The 24207-nt window shown below is 40.2% G+C and overlaps 2 protein-coding genes across 6 annotated transcripts; both read right to left on the bottom strand.

The window, feature by feature from the left end:
• Positions 1 to 1034: 1034 nt before the first annotated feature.
• LOC148415971 (putative transmembrane protein INAFM2) lies at positions 1035 to 3031 on the bottom strand. The gene has a single exon (XM_088427765.1). The coding sequence runs from the start codon at positions 1879 to 1881 to the stop codon at positions 1588 to 1590; it is 294 nt and encodes a 97-aa protein (XP_088283891.1). The 5' UTR covers positions 1882 to 3031; the 3' UTR covers positions 1035 to 1587.
• A 164-nt stretch (positions 3032 to 3195) lies between these two features.
• ccdc9 (coiled-coil domain containing 9) lies at positions 3196 to 23985 on the bottom strand. Of its 5 annotated transcripts, none has more exons than XM_088427760.1 (16): positions 23878 to 23985; positions 21752 to 21808; positions 21000 to 21104; positions 20740 to 20910; positions 17712 to 18035; positions 17538 to 17621; positions 15834 to 15998; positions 14276 to 14457; positions 14139 to 14200; positions 12886 to 12930; positions 9315 to 9435; positions 8289 to 8391; positions 7782 to 8229; positions 7300 to 7491; positions 5960 to 6136; positions 3196 to 4096 (listed from the first exon to the last, which is right to left on the bottom strand). In XM_088427760.1, exons 2-16 carry the CDS (start codon positions 21752 to 21754, stop codon positions 4092 to 4094), a joined length of 2187 nt encoding a protein of 728 aa, XP_088283886.1. In that variant the 5' UTR covers positions 21755 to 21808; positions 23878 to 23985; the 3' UTR covers positions 3196 to 4091. The 5 variants fall into 5 exon arrangements, with proteins under 5 accessions (XP_088283886.1, XP_088283888.1, XP_088283887.1 ...); XM_088427762.1 differs by having other exon boundaries at positions 20752 to 20910; XM_088427761.1 differs by lacking the exon at positions 23878 to 23985 and adding an exon at positions 23792 to 23865.
• Between the last annotated feature and the right edge of the window lie 222 nt (positions 23986 to 24207).

Below are 24207 nucleotides of genomic sequence, written 5' to 3'. Positions count from 1 at the left end.
AAAAACTATCGCCTTACAAGGGGTGGTGAAAGAGGCTCAACGTGCCTTTTTTTATTTGCATTTCACTTTTTTGTTTGGTAAACAACTATTTGCGGCTTGTATTTAACTTTTTTTTTCCTGAAGCAGGCATCCAGCTACGGCTTCAAAACAAGAATTTGATGATGATAGAATTCAATTTTTTTGTACATAAAATAAATACGAAAGGTTCTAAACAAATGTTTTTTGGATTTACTATCAAAAGCGCAACATTACCACACAGTGTTCAAAATGTGTACTGCATAATCGAGAATTTACTTTATACAATTATTCAAGGTACAGAAAAAGTAAATTTCGGAGTCCGTGTGAAGTAAAGTACAGTGTTTTCCTCTATTCCGTGATATCACAGAGTTTTGTGTTGTTCGAGGCGATTTGGGGGCCTACCCACTGTACATTGGGTTTAGTAATACGATATCACAATGAACACACCCACACAGGAATAAATGCATAGTTTATCATCATAATCATTGTCGCAATCAACAAACAGTCACCCAGAGCACACAAAGTGCTGCCAAATGAATAACACTGTTAATCTCCATCCAAAGTGACACTACAGCGTCAGGTTGGTTGCCTGCCTCTTGCTATACAAAGATACTATAGATTATACTGAGGCTACGTGTTCTGCTACAGTGGAGATATTACCTGAATTGTACGACTAGCAAGTCTTAAATCAGTGCACAGTGAGACGTCGCCTCACAAGAGACAAGCAATGTTCTAATATGGTTTCTCAATTAAAAGGCAAGTTTCCCAAACGAAAGTTCCCAGGTCCATTTTAAACTGCGTTTTAGCATAACAAAGACTATATTATTAGGAGAGAAGGGGGCTACATACTTGGTAAATTGGGATTTATAAACAAACATAAATCTTGGGATAGGTTAGTCTTTGAGGTCCTTTGCAGTACATAAAGTGTCAAACTATCTTTTGAGTGGGTGTAATATCAATTATAAAGTCATCAAGCCCCCCCCCCCCCCCCCCCCCCCTAAAAAAATCATTTAAAAACAATAAAGCTACTGGAGGTAGTAGTAGGGGTTCAAGGTAAAATAAAGCAAGGGGATAGTTGCTGCTGAATAAAAAAAAAAATGTACATTTGAAAAAAAAAAAAACCTTTTTAGCGAGGTGCTTCCTGAAGGTCCTTCAAGATAAATAAAGTGGTTAACTAGCTTTAAGGGGGAGGCTACATAGCTGCTGAGTCAGGATTTGTAAATATTGAATAGAAACTGTAGAGTTCGCTCCAGAGGGTCCTTCGAGGTAAATAAAGTGTTTAACGAGCTTCGAAAGGGGATGCAAGGTCAATACCACGAACTATACGTCGTTCAAGGGCAGAAAAAGGTTGAGGGCACTTCAGGGTCTTTTTGGCGCATCTTTCAACATTACCGCACACCAAAAAAAAAAAACAAAAAAGAAAAGAAAAAAAAAAACAACCCCACACACAGGACGATCCTCCCTTTCTTGATCCGCTGTCCTGCATCCAACCATCCATCCGTACATGCATGCGCGCTCCTGCCGCAGCCTTCTCACCTCGCGCAAAGAATGCGGTCACCTCTAGCTCGGTCATCCGAATTTCGGAGCGCAGTCGGTGCGGTTGTGCGGCTCCGAGACGCCGCCGCTGCTGGTACTGTTGTTGTGCGGATCGGGCGTCCAGAAGAAGACGTAGTAGATGACCAAGATGAAGGCGGCCACGGACACGCACAGGAAATAGGCGATAGCCATGGCCACTTTGACCCACACCTTGGCAGACATGCTGGCGTGCTTGGCGCGCGGCTCCCCCGGGTAGCTGGGCCTCCGCTTGGGGTCGCCGTTCAGCTTCTCCACGGTGATGCTGGCCCCTCCGTCGGCTGCTTTCATCTTGCGAGTGGAGCCACTTCCCCCACCGGCGTGGAGCTCATCTGAGGCGGGACGGGTAAGGAGCCGAAAGACGCCCCCTCTGTTCTTTAATCTCTAGCCCGGGACGCGGCGCAGTATGTCGGCGTGGGGAAACCCTCGAGTGCCGCAGGCTCCGGTGACGCTGTCTCGGCCGCTTGTCCTCTGCACGGAGCGGGACAAGTGAACTCAAGGAGGATGTCATCCGCGGGACGGGACGACTATCAAGCCCGCCTATGGATGGACAGATGTTTCCGGGTTGTGTTTCAAAATAAAAGACAATTCCGGAAATGAAAGCCAAAAGGTTCCAAAATGACGCACACAGAAAAATGCTATCCAAGGTTGGGTTAATTATTTTCACCAACATACCGTATCTGAACTAAACAATAATGTCATTAAACGGATTCTAAACTTATGAATCCACTTTTCGCATTAAAGTGTTGATTTTGTCTATCATTAATTCATTATTTTTATGTACAATTATTAACTTTAAAAAGACATTTTTTTCCACTGAACTAAAAATGACATAAGCTCAAAGCTCAGGTGATAATTACGGTTCACCTGGTTTCTGGGTTTGGTCATGTGACATTTGCAAGCTGAGCTGTGATTGGTTGATATCTTGAGCATTTGATGCCATTTTTTGTCAACAGCAAGTGGAAAAAGATGTTTTTAGAGATACTGGTATTCTCTTTACCATTGAAAATAGCTATTGTACCCCAGTAAAAGGCCACTATAACGAAAATTCAACTTTTTGGAGTTTTAATCATGTTACAATGTAAATTTCACACATTAACACCCCCAAAGTTGATTTCCATCCTTCACTGATGCATTTCTAATAATTTTGTATTCTGCGCTTTCAGCACCAGCACAAACTGAGCAGATAAAAATGGCTTGCGAAGGGTATGACGACAATGGAGCGCTGAGGAAGCTCCTCCTACAATATTACCTCTAAGCTGTGTGTGATAGCGCATTGCTTTCACCCTTCTCAGCGCACAGGAAATGTATAGAACGCATAAAAATTCAACTATATGTATTAGCATTTTGTTTTTTGCCTCTTTTTCCTCATACCAAACCAAAAACATTTTCAATGTGTACTGTTTACGTCTACAGTATGTTTGAATTTCTTGACATTGTAAAATCACAGTTGCACACATAGGTTTAGATACCCCAAAGTTACATTAGCGATTTTCTTGAATGTTTCTTGGCCGGTAAGGTGACGCAGCCACAAGGTGAGAGGTGCACTGTCAGTTCACGAGATGTTTCACTTCTGGATTAGAAATGTTGCTAAAAAAAAATAAACCCCATTTACAGCAATTTAATTAAATGGCTAATGTGCCAAAGGTAAGAATTCATCATTTATAATGCACATATTTAACTGTGGAATATGTAAAACATCAAGATACAGGTCCTTTAAAATAACCTTTTGGCTGAAACTTGAGCATCTAGCCCGTTGCTCACAATATTGCATGTGAGAGGCTGAAAGTGTGCAAAGATTAGGTCTAATTTTGTCCCTGGACATTTGTCATTGAACGTGCATGGCAACAAACACAAGATGGAGGCTGTACTAACAAACAATAATAAACACTCTTGCACAGATGAGTCACTTGCTTTGTTTCTGCCCGGCAAGGTCATAATGGTTTTAAATTTTAGAATCGTCACAGATGGTGGTGGCATGAGAATACAAAGCATCTTCTTATCAAATCTTTCTCTACAAATGCATAACTTGCATTATAGAAAATTCAATTCATATGTGTATTTTATGAGGGTTTTTTTTTGTCCCCCTTACATGAGCCATTCTGAGCAATTATTGCAGTGATATGGGCCTAAGGTTAAACGTAAAACATAAAAGAAAAAAAACGGACGGACAACCTGATGTCGTCTTTTTAAATTTATAATATTTGCTCAAAAGCGATATAAATTGGTATAAAAGTGTCTTGAAACAAATGAACCGGTTAAAGCCACTACAAACTGATTGGCTTTTGTAGTCTTGTGATTGGTTGGTTGGTGTGTGTGTGTGTGTGTGTGTGTGTGTGTGTGTGTGTGTGTGTTTGTGGGGTAGGGGGGCATACAGCTGACTCCAGCAGCTCTATTTCATGAAGATTATCTTTCTCTGCAGACAGTGTGGAAGGAAACATTGTTGTGAGGCTCTGCACCCTTCTTTTTTGGGGGGGAGCAGGACATCACTCCAGTGAGCTTCAGACTGTTGACAAAAAAAATTGAAAAGTCGAGTTAGGACGTGGATGTGTAGTTAGCAACTGTTCACAATTTCAACAATCAGGCTTTGACCCTGACATAAATTAGTTGTTTTTGTGGGCAGCACAGTGCTACAGTGGATAGCATGTTTGCTTCACAGTCATGTTTTTTTTTTTTTTTAAATAAAGTACCGGTAAGCTAATTAATTAATTATGGACATGTCAGACCTCATTTTAGTCATCATTTTGTTGCAATTTGGTCAACAAAACTTCCAGATGGACTTTTTTTTTGTGTGTGTGCCAAATAATTATTTATTTTGGTTCCTGTGTGACGGGTGGCTCGATGGCGCAGTGGTTAGCATGTCCGCGTAACAGTTAAGGGACCAGAATTCGATTCCATGTGGCTCCGGCCTTCCTGTGAGGAGTTTGCATGTTCTCCCCGAGCCCGCCCAGATTCTCTCTGGCCACTCCAGCTTACCCCTACATTCCAAAAACATACAAGGCAGGTAGGTGTATTAGACACACTAAATTGTCCTTAGGTGTGATTGGGTGAGTGAATGGTTGTTCGTCTCTGTGTGCCCCGCAATTGGCCCGAAGTCAGCTGGGATAGGCACCAGCAAGCCTGCAATCCTTGTTAGGATAAGCGGCTATAGAAAATGGGTGGATGGAGGGTTCCTGTGTGACTTCACTGAGAGACATTATGGACTGCAATGTTAGCGAGCCAGCAGGTCATTTCACTTGAAAAATGTTATACTGTTTCCAACGCATGGAAGATAGACTTCTGCTTAACTTCATGTAAGTATGTGACAAATGATCTTGATGAAGAGGTTGTATTGAAGTAAACCAAATGGACATTCAGAGTTCAGTTTCAAAGTAGCACTGCATTATAACAAGAAAAGAAAGTCAAGTGCTAAACAAAGTCTGCTGTAATTTTACAACACGGTTTTAGTGTTGGTGTGTCATCCATCTTGGGACTTAATCCAATCACGCTTCAGCACTTTTCTCATTTCCTGGTAAAAACCTAATTGTGCCTCTCAACCTTCTCTGGTTTCCTGTTCCCCACCCTGAGTCGGCACAACAACAACAGCAACAGCTATGAATTGCAGGCGATACCACAATGAGGCCTAGTGATCTCCTAGATCAGACGAAGGCTAAACAGCCAGCAAAGACGACACTAAGTTCCAATTGTAAGCATTTTGTTACAGAATGTCAATCAATCAATCTGCAAATCAATAGAGGCTGGGGCGCCGCTATGATAACTTCTCAAATTGTCCATTAGCCTGAGTGACGCCACCGCAGCCACAAGCTGAGTGCTAGCAGCGACGATCGCTAATGGTCAATCCCAAAGGGCTGAAAAAACCACATTGTGACTCATGTGATAAGACTAATTAATCAAACAAGAGTTGGATCACAGTCCTTAGTTGACTGTGAACTATCCGTTGATCTTCTCTTCAAAGACATTTTCGATGATTCTCTACTTGTGACTGTGGAACCACTGGAGAAGTTGTTTTTATATTCCAATTGTACACTTTCCGTTGAGAATAATGAGACCTGGATGTCAAAATGTGGTCATTTATCACAAAGAATTATGCAAGCAAACTACAGATGCTTGTGAATAATACATGGAGCTTTCATTTCTGTTCTAACTGAAACTTTAGATTCATTACAGCTGTTTCACTATAGCTTATAAATTTGATGTTTATATCTTACAGCTAATGAAATACCCCAAATTCACCATCTGAAGAAAATGTTAAACTGTATTACAAAAATACAGTCAACCCATGCATGGAATTAATGAATAAATGGTGTGTTGAAGAAACTGAGACAAAATACAATTGTCCTGAGTTGTCATTGAACGGGCAGTAGCAAACCTGAGGTGGGCTGCTCGGAGGGCGTCTCTGCTAAGGGAGCGGCATCTGTGTTCACGTGGCCCATGTCATCGGCTTTGTTTTCATTGTCATCCTTCGTCTCTTTTTCTTCTGTTTTGCTTTCTGCTTCGGTGGGCTCGCTCACCAGGACAGTGGGTGCCGATGGACAATCTGTTGGAGCTACAGAACAAACAAAATGGCTGGTCTTGTATAGGGTGGAAAAATCTGGGAATGCTCCCCCTCACCCCTTAAATATTACAATAACAATTTCAAATTTGAATATTTTTTTAACAAAAACAAAAACGACATTACTGTATTTGTTTTACTATGCCGGATTTATTATACTTAAGTGTTTTGCTTTTAGAGGTCTGGCTAACTGAAATAAAAGCAGACAAAAAATTAGGAAGTGAGATTAACAGATTCATTGCAAACAATTAATTAGCCCCATGGTTAAATGTTAACCTTTTGAATCATCTTCAACTAATTTTTCACCCCTAACTTTATTCTTTCTCCATGCTGATTAGATCCATTTTTATGAATAATGCTTCTTGTACTCAAGTTGTTAGATGTTGGAAAACAAAGGTTAATCATACCCTGAAGTGGAAACTAATTGGCTGTTTTTGTGTCTAGCATGACCCGATAGGCTCGTGTTGCAAGTGAGAGGGCAAGTTCAGAATGAAGAAATGAAAGTGGAAGAGCATGTGAGACTGCAGGTGTCACCAACGTGGTGTTCGCGGGCACAAGGTAGCCCGCGAGGATCAAATGAGAAGCCCACAGGCCTGTTCTGAAAATAGCTCACAAGAGATAGAACAGTGTGATTTTCTAGTTATTTTACAAACAATTATACGTTATATATTACATGTACATAACAATTTTCACTTGTACATATTTACTACAGCTGTTACTTAATTATTGTGAGAAATCATTAACATGATCGGTATCTTCACATTAACTGGTGCCCTTCGTATTAGTCAGTACCAAAGAAGTAGCTCTCAATTTCAAAAAGGTTGGCGACCCCCGGTCTAATGAATGGTAAAAAAGAAACAGCTCATTTGATAAAGGTATAGTGATGTGCATTCTTTGTAAGATATTTACTTAGCACAGAAGCAGCTTACGTTTAGCCTTGCACATACTCTAGCTGTAACCACAGCTAACAATAGCAACAAAGATGCTAATATAGCAAAGCTCTTTGCCAAACTAAAATCAAGAAGACCCTTACGTCCTCGTTTTCTCAGATTGGGTGAAACTAATGGGTAAATATAAGAAAAGAATTTGGGTTTTTTTTTTTTTGGTCAGGAAATACTGATGTATTTAACAACAGATACACTTGAGTAATTAACAACCTTGTGAGTGGGTGTCAGGAGCATCCTCATGGACATCGAGGGCAGTGTTGTCAGACACATTTGATGGCGTGTGTTCAGACAGCGATGTATCTGACGTGACCAGGGGAACAGCCTCTGGCTCTGATGCCATGACAACCTGCTGGACTTGTGTCGTTTCCGGAGGTGATACAACCACTGTGGTGTCAGAGGGAACTGAAAAAGAAAGAGGAAATAAGGCATTTGTGTGTACAAGTTGTGGCAATTAACATATTCACTGGCACCCAAGTAAAAATGGCTTTTTAATGTCTCTAGACTTGAATGAGAAACGTCTTTTTGTAGAAACGTCCGTCTACTCTTTCAGGGTTTCTTGTAGTGCACTGCAGTCACATTATTCTGAGCTCTTTTTTTTGACCCAGAACATTCATATACTTACAAACTGTCATTCTTTTCTTGTTTTTCATACTCAATGCTAAACAGAATATTCAGGTGTGTAGAAGAAATACCTGTGCTCTCCTTGATGGATTCGGCAGTCTCCTCCAGCTCCTTCGTCTGTGGGGTGCTGCTATCGGCACTTGAGGGTTTAAGGGGGCTCTCCGCTCCCATGCTGCTCCGTGGTGACAGCATCTCCATCTCCTCACCCCAGTCTGACACAGGCTGGTGTCCATCCAGCAGCTGGAATGGGCTGATAGGCTTGCCCACCTCAGGGGGATTTTGTGAGGATGCCTGGGAGGAGGGAATGTGGACTTTGGGTCTCGGTGTTCGCTGCTCCCGGGGGCTTGCGGCTGCCGGTGGCGGGGAGCGAGGTGAAGCAGGTGCGGGGGAGCCGGGGTCCTTGTTAGATTCCTCTTTCCCTGAGTCTTTCTTCTCATCCTCGTCAGACAATTCCTCCTCGCCCTCACTGGCGTCCTCCCACTGGTCTTCGTCCTGATCTTCATCTTCTGCTTGCTCCAACTGGAAAAAGAGGCAGTGTGAGTCACAGGAAGCACAAACGACCGTGTCTACATGCACACCTTTTGTGTTGGCTCAGGTGTGGACTTCTCTTTCTTCTCTCGCTTGGGTTTGTCTTTTTTCTCCTTCTCATTTTTTTCTTCCTCCCAGCGATTGTCATGCATACTGTAAAAAAAAATAAAAATAAATAATAATGTTCACTAAATGGTTTTCGATGTGTTCTTTTACATGCAATGCTAAGCATGTAGCACAACAAAAAAACATTGCTAATATACTAGCTGGGTGTTCAACTAGATTGGTGAAGTAATATTTACTTTGAAAAATCAAACACCTTTGTAATGAAATTACCGTATATTCGGGACCATAACACGCACCAGTATATAAGTCGCAGCAGCAAAAATTGAGCAAAAAAAACATCTTTTCCCACTGATAAACCGCACTGGACTATAAGCCGCAGGTATATGGTGGTAGTATGAAACTTACATTTTCTTTATATATTTTTTTAATTGTCTACCAACTGCAACATCCTCTGTTTAACAGACTGAACGTGCCTGCATATTTAGTCCCAACATTATATTTATAGAAAATGGATGGATGGATAATACTAGTTAAATAGCAGTTCAAACTCAAAATCAATACTTCGATAGTTCCGGCAGTCGGCAACCCAGATTGCTAAAGCAGCTTCCATGCAGACGATCGTTTTATTACGAGCCATAACAACTGGCTTCGCTGAATTGCCAAAGGTGATGGCAGCAGTCTTCTGAATGTCCGCCTTGTCCTTCTTATTGTAGCGAATGGTGGATTCGTTCATTCTCAAATGGCGGGCCACGGCTGCAGCTACGGGTCGCTGAAGTGATATATTTCTCTTATAATATACTGTACATACGTAATGAAAAAAAAAACAACCTGCAAAGTCATGAATCCGCATAAAGGAAAAAAATCTGCAATGTAGCGAATCCACAATATTGGAACCGTGAAGTAGCGAAGGGTTCACTGTATTCCAGCAGGCAAATTTGGTTTGAGAATCAATCCAGGATGAGTGGATCGTGTTCCACTGAAAACCACTTAAGATCAAGCTGGTGTGATACCTATAGCTGGGTTTCCCTCCTCTACCCTTTCCTCTGATCCGCTCCCCTCGAGGACCCTGGGACCTGCCCTGGGAAAGGAAGTCGCCGAACGTGGGCACTTTTGGAGGGCGCTTGCCATCGTCTGCAGGGGGACACATTGTCACAAAATATTGAAAAACAAAGTACAACAGTGGGACAGGTAACCCTTACATGCAACATGATGGCAATCAGTTTATCTCAAAAGTGGGCTGCATCTGATTTTTTTTTTTTTAACTCGGCAAATGAGTCAGCACATTTTTAAATGGAATTAAAAAGGGTTACTGCATGTTTAACACTAACATTCTCTACCGAAGTGGTTAATGTGGGAGAGGGAGAGTGGTGTAGACTCATTCCTGATTGGACGACAGAGGGCCACTTGAATGGATGTAAACAACGTTCGTCTTTGAGTGGGACACTAATCCTGTAACAAGATTGTTTTTCTCTAACAATAATGAGCGCTACCAGCATCTCAAATGTTATTGCCCTTTTCCGAATTGCGACCCTGTCAGATTGCTTACCAAGAACCAGTCAAAACGGTAAATTAAGCACCATACAGTACAGTAACCCCACATTTTTTACGGTTAATAGGGACCGAAAGCCCCCCGTGATAAGTGAAAAACCGTGAAGTAGCGTCACCCCACCGTTTCCTACTCCCGCTCAGAAGTTTAAATCCACTTCTCAATGTTGCCCGCATCTTGTAGGACACCCTTGAGCTAATTGACAGATTGCCTGGCCAGTCAGTTGAGAGCAGTCACCTTTTTTTTTTTTTTGTCATTGCGGACGAGGTTCTCTGAGTCAATCACACATGAGAGGCCGAAAGAGATTGGGAAAGAGGAAAGAAAGCCTCTTGACTTTTGTAATAAATTGGATTTTCAAGTGTAAACTCTTTTCACGCGACAGTGGTTACACGTCTGAGCACCCACTCATAGGGCAACTGCAGCTCACCATGCGGCCCACAGCCAAGAGATGAACACAAGAAGGGTTAACAGTAACTACAGTTACAGTCTAAGGTTTAATCATTTAAGATTTAAGTAAATATTTAGGCAAATGTGTACAATGGCATGTAAGGAACCTTAACAGGGTGTCTCTTCGCACAATGTAGCTTTTTTTTCCATGAAAAAAAAAAATTCGCAATGCACTGAGGCCGCGTTAGGGGATGCGAGTAGTGAGGGATTACTGTACTAAGGTAAGTAATTATTGTAGATAGAAGGCTTGATGTCCTTGAGTGGTGCTGTGGTTAAGCATCCGACTGAATGCAGCGTCCCGGGTTTGAGTCCTTCTGATGGCATTTTTTTTCTGTTTATTTTTTTTCTTTGTTTACAATTTCTTGCAGACAGACAACAGAACATTTAGGCCCTAACTAATTTATAAACAGAACAGTTAGGACCGAAAAAGTCTGCACACTAATGATCTAACACCTGTTATTGATGAACAGAACACAATATTGCCTAACTGTTCTGTTGGTCAATAAATGCATGAAAGAAATTGGCTGCTTCTCAACTACTAATTGTCTGCAAGAAATGGTCGACGAAGGAAAAAAAAAAAATAAAAATCCATCAGCAGGACTTGTACCCGTGATGCTGAGTTCAAAGCCATAACTTGACCCACAAAGCCACTGAGTCTTCCATCTACAGTAATAAATCCTTTTTTTGCTTGCTTCTTTTTTTCTTATGTGCTCTTCTTTTTATTGTGTTTTTTTTGCATACTTCTTTCTTTCGTACTTCTTTTTGTTGTGTGCTCTTTTTTAAATGTTAGCTTCTTTTTTCTTGCTTGGTCCTTTTTTCTTGTATGCTTCTCTCTTGTTCAGTGTTTTTGTTTTTTGTTTGCGATTACCTTGTGTTGTTTCCTCAGTTTTGTTTGTGTTATTTGCATTTGAGGGCCACATTAGAAGAGTTTAATATTTGAAAAAATGCAAACAACAAATTAAACTCAAGGCACAGTTCCGTGTCTTTGTTAGGCTGGACTAAGATACACAACATGCCTAATTCTCGCTTGTTGAGAAAAACTACATTGATGTTTTGCATGAATGTGATTAAGACATAACAACCAGCACTGAAATTTCACAAATGAAAATTCAGGACCTTCCAGGATTTGTCTTTTCTGACAAAAAGATGGAAGAAACTTATCTTATCAAAAAAAGGAAAAAAAAAAAAGAAAAAAGGATATAAAGCAAAGTATCAAGTGAAAAAGCTGGAGGTGAGGATGAGCAGGAGAGGAAGGTCACAGCCTGAAAGCTTTGCAGCGTTGGAGGAGGAGCAGAGGCGGGATAAGTGCTTGAAGAGCGAGGCGGGAGGTGATGAAAAGGTTACAAATAGAAGGCGGGAAGCGGGATCAGCTAGGGGAGAAAAAAAATCCCTAAGAGACAGGAGATAAGGACACTGGAGTCACTCAGCCAATTAAGAGGCAGTGAGTGATGTAATACAGACGCCATTTCTGCCACTTAGTCTGGCAAACGCTCAGAAAGCAGCAGTCAAGTGCTGCTAAAAATATTTCGCAGCTTTGAACCTTCACACCCCTCATGGTTGATGCCAACCACTCTTCACCCACATCCTGTGTATGTGTGCGTGCAAGAAAACGAGTATGAGAGTAATTATGGAAGTGAGTGTGTGTGTGAGAGAGATTGAGTAAGCGAATGAAAGTTTGCTTACACGAGCGCATTCGTGTGTGTCCTTTGGATACTGACTGAGAAATCGACTGTCCATGTACAAACAGTGCTTAAAACATACATATACACACACATACACACATAAAAAATGCAAACACACACACACACACACACAAAACACACATGCCACACACTCTAAAAACAGTTGGGTCAAAAATAAACAAATGCCGGGTCAAAAAGGGACCGACCACCACTTACTGTAGGTCAATTTGACAGGCAATTTGCAGAAAATAAACACCAAAAATTTGGACCCAAATTTTGGGGTGGATTTGTGCAAACATACACAGAAAGTTGGATCAAATTGATCTGATATAGATATCGGCTGGATATCAGTATACATCAGTCAACATCTCTTGATATTAGCACTCATATACAAAATACAGTACAGCATGTCGTGTGTTTTGTTGCTTTTTTCATAATCCTTTAATTTATTTTGTACTTATTTTGTTGAAGTACAATACACTCTTGTTTGAAGCAAAATTTATTTAATCCAAATATTTGGACTTAATGGGAGATATTTTCTCATATCTACAGTACTGCTGCGCTGATTGTTCTGAGAGTGCATATACAACACACAAAATGAAGCAGACACAAATATTTGAGTACAAACATGGCTTAAATACTCACATACATGTGACTATGAAAAGTGCACTCCACAAAAACACATGCAGGATACACACATAAAACACGCACCACTATACACATTCACATACACTTTACCCAACATCTCCACGTAACAAGCTAACAGCAACCACACAAACACACGCATAGCCCACAATCCATGCATGCACACGCACACAGAAGCAGTTGCAAACACACTTGAGCGCAAACTATGCCTGCACACACATAAATGTGTGCAAGCGTCAGTAGCCCACACTGGGGTCTAACCTGAGGCTCTGCCCCGAGGCTCGCTGCCAAAGTTACGTCCTCGAACTGCAAGGAGGACACACACAGGCACCGACGCATCATCCATCAAACAACATGACATCATTGATGCATTGTGGGTATTTGGTCATTTCTCAGTATAGACCCAGGATGCTTATGGGGTCTCCAGAGAGAGCTCATCGTAGCTCTGGGGAATTACAGCCAGCCACTTAGCTAATGAGCATCATGAACGGCTGTTCACATGACCGTCTACATCGGTACTTTCTGTGGGATATGCAACATGAACAAAGGTATTGGGACCACACCAACAGGAAGAAAATATGATGCTGGTCCTCACTTTTGGGGAGCTGAAGAGAGTGTATGTGTCATTTTCTTAATTCAGATGTAAGAGTTAAGAAACTGTTTTTTTTCACCCCATACTAAAAGAGGGTCCCAATACAGGGGTGGGCAACCCAAAATCTTGAAAAAGCCATACAGAACCAAAATAACAAAACAAAAATAAACCGCAAAAACATTCAAAGCCTAATATAAGACTTCTAATGAAGGAAACAACATACCCTAAGTGCCTATATTACTAACCTACAATCAAAATGACTAAATGGTGTCCATTAATGATGAGCCTTCATGATTAAATGTTTATATTCCCTGCAGCCCTTGTATCGTGGAGAGAACGATGCACTAAGTGACTGCTGTATGATGGTACTTTAAAGGGTGAATGTGCAATTTTTCGAATACACATGTGGGAGCTTTAGGGGCATTACGGTAAATGCAGCAAAACAAGTTTTTTAAAATTTATAATAATGTAATTTATTCATTTTTAATGAAAAACTGACTAAATTTTACACAGTGTCAGTTTAACCTCCAGAACAATATTAATGTACTGTTTCATTGCATTGATGAAGGTATAAAAGTACAAATAAGGAATTTGGTTTTTGTTGTCAATTTGAGGATAAAAAAAGAAAAACTACAACAACAACAAAATGTAATGCTATATTCGGACTAGAGCAACACAATAATATACCATAATATACCTATGTAGCATTGTGAATAGTAAAGACTGACAAAAATTACAAATCCCTTTATAAAAGCAGCCAATTTGTTACCAAATATGTGCCTAGGACAGAATTGATGCCCAATCAAACACCTATGTTTTACTTTAGTTTCTAAAGAGCCGCATGCAGCTCTACAGCCGCAGATTGCAGACCTCTGGTTTAAAGTATATGGTGTATTATATTACCACGACAACAGTAATATACCTCTTCTGCCACCCTGTTCAGGCGTGCTACCCTCTGCCATCACATTTGCTTCCTCCTTGAACCTATAAGAAAAAAACAACTTATATGTTCTGTACATACCTGCCAGTAGAGGTCACAACCACTGCTTCCTTTCTTACATGTTTTCGTTTTTTTGTGCATCCCACTCCCGTCTCCACTGTCCGGTGGCATTACGATGCCGTGCAAGTCGCTCCTCATCGATTTGCTCGCGCTCCTTCTTCCAACGCAGGTACTCTGCTCGTTCGCGGCCCGTCATGGACATAGTCATGTCCATCGAACCTTTGGGACCAGGACGCCGACTCTGTAGAGAACAGTACAATATTTGCTTGGGTCACGGTGCTCCAAATTTGAGATCTGTTCATCATTGTAAGCCCTCCAGGAGACGATTTGGTTCGAAAATTCAGCCCCACGGTCCAGTTTGGCTTTTTTTGGGGAAAAAAAAAGAAAAAAAAGAACGAAAAACGAACATGCCATTTGGGTTTGAAGTGGCCATTTTACAATTTGAGGATTCTTTGTAGCGACTTCAAGATTTTTTTTCCCCCCAATTGACACTTGAAGTTGTATGATTCAGCAAAACAAACTTTAATAATCATGTGCAACATGAGAAGACCCAGAAAAATATCTCAAGAAGCCTTGCCCAAAAAGACACGAGGATGCTTCTATTTTCCTTTGAAGCAGCTCTATTAAGGTTTGAGGACTCTTGCTGGCATATCCAGAACCTTTCTTTTTTAATTCAGGGGCCAGTTTGACTTTGGATCATAACATTTGGTCGCCAAGTTCAAAAAATAAACCCACAAAAAAAACGATCAAATCCATTCCCAACAAGATACAGACAAAAGTCCCAGCTTACGAAAAACTTTTTTACCCATAATACGAAAAAAGGTTTGAGATGTGAAAATTTGAAAAATCAGCGCGCCACCAACATTAGACTCATTTCTGTCTTCCTGCATTCCCGTTGGTTAGCTCGTGCCCTGATGCTAGTCGTTTAGCTTCCTGTGATGAAGAGGGATCATGCGTAAGCTTGAGTATTGCGGCAGTTTTTTTGTAGAGTGGGTTAACCTGTGTTTTGGTCCAGCCATGAAGAAATATTATCTGCTAATGAACCAATTCCCTCTGACATGTCTGCTCACCCTCCTGGTTTCAAGGATGATAACCTCAATGTTCATTCATTAAGTTTCTATAAATTCCACTGAACATTAGCCCCCTACTCCAGCCCCTGGACCAGCCAAAGATATTGAACTTTAAGAAGCTTTATAAGTAGTAATGTTTTCTGACGTGTATTTATTTATTTATTTATTTTTTCCATTGGCACAACGTAAATAATTTATATAAGAAACTGGACTCAAGATACGGAATAAAAATCCAGATACAAAAGCCATGCAAGATCAAATTAATTTTGTATCTCGAGGTACCACTCAAAGTATGAGAAATGTGCCACTTTGGTTTAAAGGAGCCATGTTAGGGTTTGATGGCTCTTGGTGGAAATTTGAAGTAGATGTGCTTGAGTTAAATTGCAAAACATTTACATCATACCATATGGCAGGCACAGAGCATTGAAGTTTGATGACTAGCCATAAAACAGTAAACAAATAACTTCAGCCAAACCAAACATCTTGTGGATGATCAAGTTTGTTCATGTCTTGAGTCCATTTTCTTCTTAGTGAGTGTTTAACTCACGGTCCACTCTTTCTCCAGATCTCCACCGGTCTTGACATTGTCAAAGTCCAGCCCGCCCCAGTTGCGCACGTGTCTTCTGCTGCCTTCCTTGCGGTCCATGTCGGGGGTGGGCCCAGAGCGACGTGGATCGTCCAGGAAGTTGCGGAGGGGCTTATCGCCGTCTGCCTGTGAAGAGAAAATGTCAGCACTGTAAATGTAAGTATACTGGGTAGGTTGTCAGTTTCCACATATTAAGTGTGTATTCCAATGACATATACCAGCAGTTCTCAAATAGGAATATATGTACCCCTGGGGGTATGCAAAGGCACTTTAGGGATGTGACATTTTAACCAGATCTCTGCATGTATCAGCAAATATAATTAAATCTTGTCATTAGTGACACAATTTCATTCTGCTGAAACCTGGCTGAAATGATATTTCACAAGGTGTACGACACTTAAAAACAGTTGAGAACCAATCATATAAACCACGTGTGTCAAATTCAAGGCCCGGGGGCCAGATCCGGCCCGCCACATCATTTTAGGTGGCCCGCGAAATGTTGATTTGACTACAAGTTTCCGGCTAAAATGTCAAACTTGCAAGTTGTCTTCATCTTTTTAAAACTTTTTGGGGAGAAAACAAGCATTCCCAATCTCTCTTTTGAACAGTTTTTGACAGCTTCTGATTTCAAAACTAGCTAAGTGTGTGATAAACACACTTAAAATCAGTCATAGCGGCCCTCTGATAGAAACTATAACCACAATGTGGCCCAAGATAAAAAATTAGTTTGACACCCCTGATATAAACAATAAGTAGGGTGTCTGGAAGAAAAAATATGCATTTTACATTTTCCCATTCATTGAAATTGAGCAGTGGCTGTGCTTAATTGCACTACACTGTTTATAAGTGCAGGTTGCTGAGCACAAACACATATTTCTTTTTGACAGGTTAAAGGAACAAGCAAATTTGATAGTAGGGGGGATATGCCAGAGCAAGGTGGCAGGAAAATTAAAAATGCTGTGGTGACACACCGTACAATTAAGCTGACATAAAGTATTGGGGCACAACAAAAAGGGCCATGTGTTGTCTTACTGGGGAACATTTCCGTTTACATAAAAGCCTCCAAGTAATTGTTTTCCATCAGGGCACCATGTCTCTGCCGAAGTTCTGCAAACCATCAGGCTCTTTTTTTTTGTCATGCTCAAAACAATGTGAACATGATTATACTCCTGTTGCCAGTTTCTTAGTGTGATTTTAAATAGCTAGTCTCTTTGTTTTTTGTTTTTTTTGATTATCGCTTGAAGAGTTGTTAAAAGTCCCTCAGTGTGGCAAATGAATCACAAAGGTCCATGTCAGCGGAGGCCAGGGGTGTCAAACTCATTTTAATCGTGAGCCACGTTGTAGTTATAGTTTCTGTTAGAAGGCCGGAATGACTGCGAAGCAAATGAATTTGAAGTGTGTTCGTCACACACTTAACTAGTAACCAGAAACTTGGAAGTCAAATCAGCATTTCGCGAGCCACATAATATAATGTGGTGAGCTGAATGTGGCCCCCCAGGTCTTGAGTTGGACACAGGTGGCGTGGGCAGTTCACATTAGCAGACTTGCTGTGGATGACAGAAAATTACTGTGAAAAATAACCTCAAAATTATCTATAAAATAGATTAACTGTCCATCACTAGCAGAAATTATTTCATAATTATTAAATCCAAATGTGTTTGTTACCCGCTGTCCTCTTTCATACTCTGCTATTCTCTCCATTTCCTCATTCATCTTTTCGATGTTCTGTCGTCTCTTCTCCTCCCATTCCTGGTCAGGATGAAGGAAACGTGCCACGTCATATGTAATTAACTTTTCCTTTTTTTTTTAATTACAATTTGAAAAAAAATGTAACATCACCTTGGACTTCCTGTCCACGCCGCCTGATGTCCCACCTGTGTCTCCTACACCACCACTTCCTCCTCCTGGTCCTCCCCTTCCCCTCCTTCCTCCTCTTCGTCCTCCTGCTTCACCTGGCTCTCCATCTCTGGGCGTGTGCGGTTCCCGCACTCGCCTCTCCTGGCGGCCTCCGCCTCTTGGGGTCCCCCCCCTTGCCATTCGACCAGAGCCCGTCCTCCTGGGAGGGCTGCGACCGTCGCTAGGCCCTCGGGGGCCATCATTCTCCTCCGATGTTCTCCGGAAACGAGGCGTGGTGGGTTTCCACTCATCCACAACACGCTTGTCCTGTAGAAAATAAGAAATGTTTGACCTTTTAGTGCCATTACTGAGGAAGTGGTGTGACAAGTATTTGAATAAGGAAGTCAAAGCTAATTATCCCTTGTGGTTTTTTTTGGGCTCTTCTGACTATAGAGATGGATTACACAAATATGTTATGCGATACAAATGATGGGGGGGGTGGGGGGGGGTGAAACATAGGTGAACATTTTAATAAATTTACATTGAAAAACATTGACTTTTTGAAAGTTATTTTTCCTCTATTCAGCCACACCAGCACATTTATAGTTGCAATTGCATCGGACAACTGTTGCTGCAAATCAAGTCACTAGTCCTTACATGGGGGAGCAGCTATCGTTCTCAGGGTCACAAGTTCATCGTTGCAATCTGTTTTAGTGCCCCCCACTCCCCCCCAAAAAACATCTTTAAACATCTTCATGAGTGAAATGATTAACTGTTTAATGATATATCTCCACAGTTGAGTATCAGTGAGTTGTTAGCCTTTGTACTGATGTCCAGCACCGATTTGTAATACTGTCTAGCAACCATCTTGAGCCACAACCTAAGGGTAATTTTTGTCAAATTCTAGTTGTCCTAAAAAGAAAAAAAATGAAGCCAGTTTATCTAAGAAGCATAAATGTTGGTTGGCATGTCTATATTGAGCTGACCCAAGACATGTCAGAGACAAAATGACATTGAAATGTCCATTTTAAGGTAATTTTGTTAATTTGCAGGTGTCTTTCAAACATTAGCTAAACTGTCCTTGAGCTTTTATATGATTTCCTTTAAGAGCTGTATACGGGACATGCATGACCATTACATAAAAATCTATGGCAACTGCTCCTCCTACCAGCTATGAATGATAACTGCAACCTTGAGTGTTTAAAAATAAATAAATAAATAAATAAATAAAGGTCTGAACTCAGTAAGTGCCTTTGTAAATTGTAATCTGAACCTTCAACTCATTAACAAGGTTTATTTCCTTCTATGTTAAATTCTGTACTTAATAAACGTGAAACATAAAATGTATTTGATGAATGTACAACTGAAGCAGGAGCCGGATTTCTGGATGCTGAATGTCAAAAACAAAACGTGGCCTACCTTCTGGCAAGAGTATGACGCAAACGGACCAGAACATAAAAGCAAGGTATAAACAGTTTACAGCGTGTGTGTGGACTTTATAGCATTATGTTGATGCCGCTGCTCTGGTTTCCAGCCTCTGCAGAGAAGGTCGTTCCATCTCATGTTTATCATTTATCAGGCAAGATGACAGACTCACAAGAACATAGGCTCAGGTCTCCACGGTGCAAACGGCAAATCTACTTCAATGCCAGGCAGTTTGATTTATCAATTGTTTGATGATCTGCACCAGACAAATTGAAAATGTTGACGTGCTGATTAGACGCAAACTTGTGAAATAAGGTAAGTTGAAATAACAATCTGTAACATGATGCCAATATATGACATCACAAATTAAAGTAAACGTACAATGGGAAATATAGTATATGGCAAAAATTAGGAGTAGGAATGGGAATTTTTGACTGTCTCATGACTTCAATTTCAATTTTGGGGTTTTCGATTAGGTTCAGAATCAATTTTCGATTCAAACTATTCAATTCTATTTAATTAAAAATTATTTCTGCTTAAATCTATAGATGTGCGAAGAATCATACTTAACTTTTCGTTGCAATACAGAATAACAAAAGGAGACTGTGTATTTTTTTTTAACATTTATTACATTTAGATTTGTAAGGAGTATGCCTTTTTCCACAAAAAAGCATGTGGGCAACTGCTCATTTTTGAAGTTAACTAACTATAAACTGTAAAGCTTTTATAGTATAAAAGAAAATGACAAAAATGCACAAGATACATAAACAAGATACATTGTCTTTTCACAGGAAACTGCAGTACTAAAATATTAGGTGAAAAACTTTTGCTCAAATGAAAAACATTAATATTTCTCAGTACATTTATGACAAATATATGAAAATAAACGTTTTCAAGTGAGCAGCTAAATTTGAGAGTATGAAAAAAGCATGAAAGGTGGGCCAGTGTGTTCATCTCTGAGCATATCAGGAGCATTATCAGTCACAATGTTAACATTATTTAGGAAAGTATATACCGTATTTTCATTTATTTACATGTATGTAAGTAATATGTCTGTCTGAATATTTGTTCCTGGTTTGCTTTCACATTTTATTTTATTGTCCTTGTTATATATATATGTTCAATAAAAAAAAAAAAAAAATCAATCAATCAAAATCAATCAGCAGATCCATGGCTGTCAAACTCTATTCGATAACAGCAGAGTGAAACATTGCATTTACATTCTTAGCCATTTGGCTTTTCTACATTACACAAGTGTGCAAAACGCGACAAATCTGCTTTGAATGTTTTATTTTTTGTGCCTCGTAGCACAGACGTGACTTTTCAGAATGGGCTACGTGATGACATCATGGCACAGCACATAGTACGGAAGCTGATGGGAAGTGTATCAATTTCTGTTTTATCTTTATCATCGATTTAGTGATGTTTAAAATTGATTTAAATGAGAATCCAGATTCTTATGTGAATTAATTTTTTGGCACAACCCAAACAAAAATGCAGATGCATCCTAATATTTCTATCCTACAGTCAATTATCGATTGAGACACTCCTCTTTCTGGCAATGTAAAGAGCAATGTTTCCTGGAAAAGAACATATCAGGTTGTACCTTCCAACTTACCCCTGCTGGCGACGACTTGGACAGGTCAACCGTCACAGTGAAGTTTTCCTTCTCTATCCTCCTACGGTCCGACTCTGCCGGGTCGTGAGCGCGGGGCTTCCGTGGCGTGGTGATGGCGATGCCCTCTTGTTCTGCTTTCTTTTTATCTTCTTCTATTTCCTATTGCAAGAGGAATGCAGGTTAATGGGTCAACAGCAGTTTGTACTTTTTGTGTCTTTTAGGAACATCAGCGAAAGTTGCCCACATACTTGATATCGCTTGACTAGAGCTTCGTTCTTCTTCCTTAGCGCTTCAATCCTTCGGTCCAACTCTGCGTCCTTCTCCTCCTTGGTTTTGAGGTCCACTGCTGAAGACTGAAATGAAAAATTAAAAAGACGAAAGAATGAAAAAAAAGAACAATAGATACAAAAATAATACAAAAAGCGGTGTATGAAAGAAGACAGAATAAGAAAAAAACAGAACAAAAACAACAGCAGAGGACAGTAGAAGACAAAAAGAAAAACAGAAGACAAAATACGTAAGACAAAGGACACAAATGTCTCATGAACAAAAGCCAATGATAACTGTGATAACTGTTATAAAGTCACTAGTGAAACAGCACCGACTAGTGGATGGGAAAAGCCGTACATCAACACTTCCACCCCCCTGGCAGCAAAGGTCCCATGCCACAAATAGACACAAACCTTGTCACATCAGGGAAAAATATGGAGACTTGTACATCATTGAAATGATGCATTGTCACTCCATAATGATGCTATTTCTTTTAAGACCAGACTGATTAATCAGCCTGTCAATTTAGCCAGCCAAAATCTGGCTAATCTTTAAAAATGACAAAATTGTGGTTTATTTATGGGGTGGGCCAATTCTTGGCCATTATTAGAAATTACAATTTAAATTCCTAAAGTGTTCATATATTTACGATTGAATCTACATGCGAATTGAAAAACAAACAAAATAAGATAATATATTCGTAATCAAAAAAAAAACAAAACAAACTCACCATGGCTGCTTCTGTCTTTTTGTCATACACAGGCTATGGGGCTGGTAGCTTTAGCGACTGGAAGAGAAAACAGTACATCAATTCCTGAGTAAAACATATTTATTTCACCATATATATATATATATAGTGCAGGGTGATGATATAATGCGATATGAAGTGAGGGAATATGCATATTGCAATATGACGTTCAGTTTATATTGCGTATCGGTTTTAAAACACCTTATTTTTGTATTATATATACTGTATATATAATTTTATCAATCCACTCTGGAGTGGCTTTCGTATTATGATTTTTGTTATATAATTGATTGTGTTTTACATGTAAATCATTCCAAGCGCTTCAAAAACACCACATGAAAATGTTACATTATCTTTTGAGTGAGGCCATGTTCCAAAGCAAAAGTGTCTTGTAGGAGGTATCAAACAGCAGAAAAAGAAAACATTATGGTAGGAAGATAACATTTTCTTACTTTCTGCTGTTGTAGTCATATCTGGGGCTTCTGAACAATGTTCAAGTCATCCATAGTAAGCTTCTGTATGTGTTCCCGAGAAGCGCAATAATATCCGAGCAGTTGAGAATACTCTTTCAGATGGCACTGAAATGAATTTGTCTATTCTATAATTGCCTTTTGTTTTTTTTCATATATGCCATAGATTATTTTTTTGTTTGTTTGTTTTTTTTACAAACATTGTCCAATATATTGCATTGCATTGTAGAGATCACAATATGCCTTTGCTGTATCGCAATACAGTATATCGCTATACACTTTGAAGACACAATACCCAGAGTTAATATAAGTATGTTTACGAGCTAGTTTTATTACTCATTACGATCATGACATTTAACAGGGGTATCTGATGTACGGCCAACTGGCCTGATCTGGCCGGCACGGAGATTTAATTCAGCCCACAAGATGATTTTATGAAGATTTAACAAAATAAATAGGACCAAACCCATTAGTCAACTGTCCATAATCTACAGACAAAGATTCTTACATCTACAACCAATGCCAGAATGAGCACTGCAACTTACAAGTGGAAGTAACCCAACCAACGCTTGTGCAAAATAACTTACTGATTTCTTCAGTGACAGAAAGTGGAATACTGTACCACACTAGCATTCACATTAACCTGTGCATCTAGTTTTGTCATCCTGCACACCACAGGTAAAATGCTTTGGTTGCCCTTGAGAGATTCACAATGGGTGAGGTTCACCAGGCCATTAGCAAACATTCGGCTTTGGTCGTGTAGTATTATAAACAATTAGTCTTTTATTTCATTTTAAATGTACTTTATTTATAACCCCACAGTAAGCAAAGAGCATTTCCATATTTGATGTGGGATCATGACTTCTTGGTGAGTTTTCAAACTTCTTCTATGGGTAACTGCTTTTAAAACAGGGATGGGAATGCTTGATTTTGCTGGGTTGGGACGTCACAGTGCGGCTTAAATGGGGGGCTCAGAAGTAGTGATAAACATGAGTCAACTTCCATGAGTCGTCTTTGTCATTGAACAAGTAGTAGTAAGTATCAAGTAACTGAGTAATCTGTAGTGTAGGCTATGCGCATAAGAGACTAATACAATAACTGTTTTTGAAAGGAAAATAGACATTTTCCTGTTGTCGTACAAAGATCATTTTTCGTCACAAGCCAACTTTATTAGCTTGTTATCAATTAATGACGTTTCGTATTGATGCAGTAACCAGGCTGTCTGCTTTAAAATGGAAGTGACAAGGCTATGTTGTAGTTATTTTAGATGCAGCTAATCTGCGCTCAGGTGAGCACACACAGCCAGGTTGGCGCATGCGTGGAAGCAAATCCTTCGCGAAGACCCGCGGTCAGCCAGTCAAAGTAGGGCGATTACGAACGCCAAAGGCACAATTTAAAAACACTTCGAACGCCATTTAAATTACGAAATATCGTCGCCTGCAGAGTTTTCCCGCTCTTTCCGAGACGCTTAATAGGACGAAATGTCTGACTTTCACGTAACGTAAGCACGAAGAGCCATGACACAAAGCGAAACAGTCGAACCGGGGCTTACCGCCAATACGGACGCCTTGCAGTAAAACAAGCAAGTTGAGCGACAAATATGGCGGATGAAAATCCTGTTTTTTATAAAACACTCACCCCGTCTAGGCTTGTAGGCGATGAGTTTGTACTGGTAGCGCCCTGCCACTTTCAGCACCTTACAGTGCCCACGTTGTTTGGATTCCGGTGAGGTAAGGCTCACTTCCTGCCAAAAAGTGAGCCACGCTCGGCGGATTTAAGAAGACAGTAACCCTTCGTTTATCTGAGATGATCTGAAATAAGGTATTCAGCTACAAAATCGCTGTGATAAAATGTTACATATATAATCAGTATTATGATATTGTGGCAAGACGAAGAAACCGCAAATTGCTATTCTAGTGCACATAGTGGCAAGATGATGAAACACACTATGCTGTTTTAGCATACGTC

This window comes from Hippichthys cyanospilos, chromosome 11 (genome assembly GCF_059441005.1).
Source record: "Hippichthys cyanospilos isolate Australia breed blue-spotted pipefish chromosome 11, RoL_Hcya_1.0, whole genome shotgun sequence".
NCBI lineage: Eukaryota > Metazoa > Chordata > Actinopteri > Syngnathiformes > Syngnathidae > Hippichthys > Hippichthys cyanospilos.
Note: the sequence above shows the minus strand (reverse complement) of the source record. Positions and strands in the feature narration are given on the sequence as shown.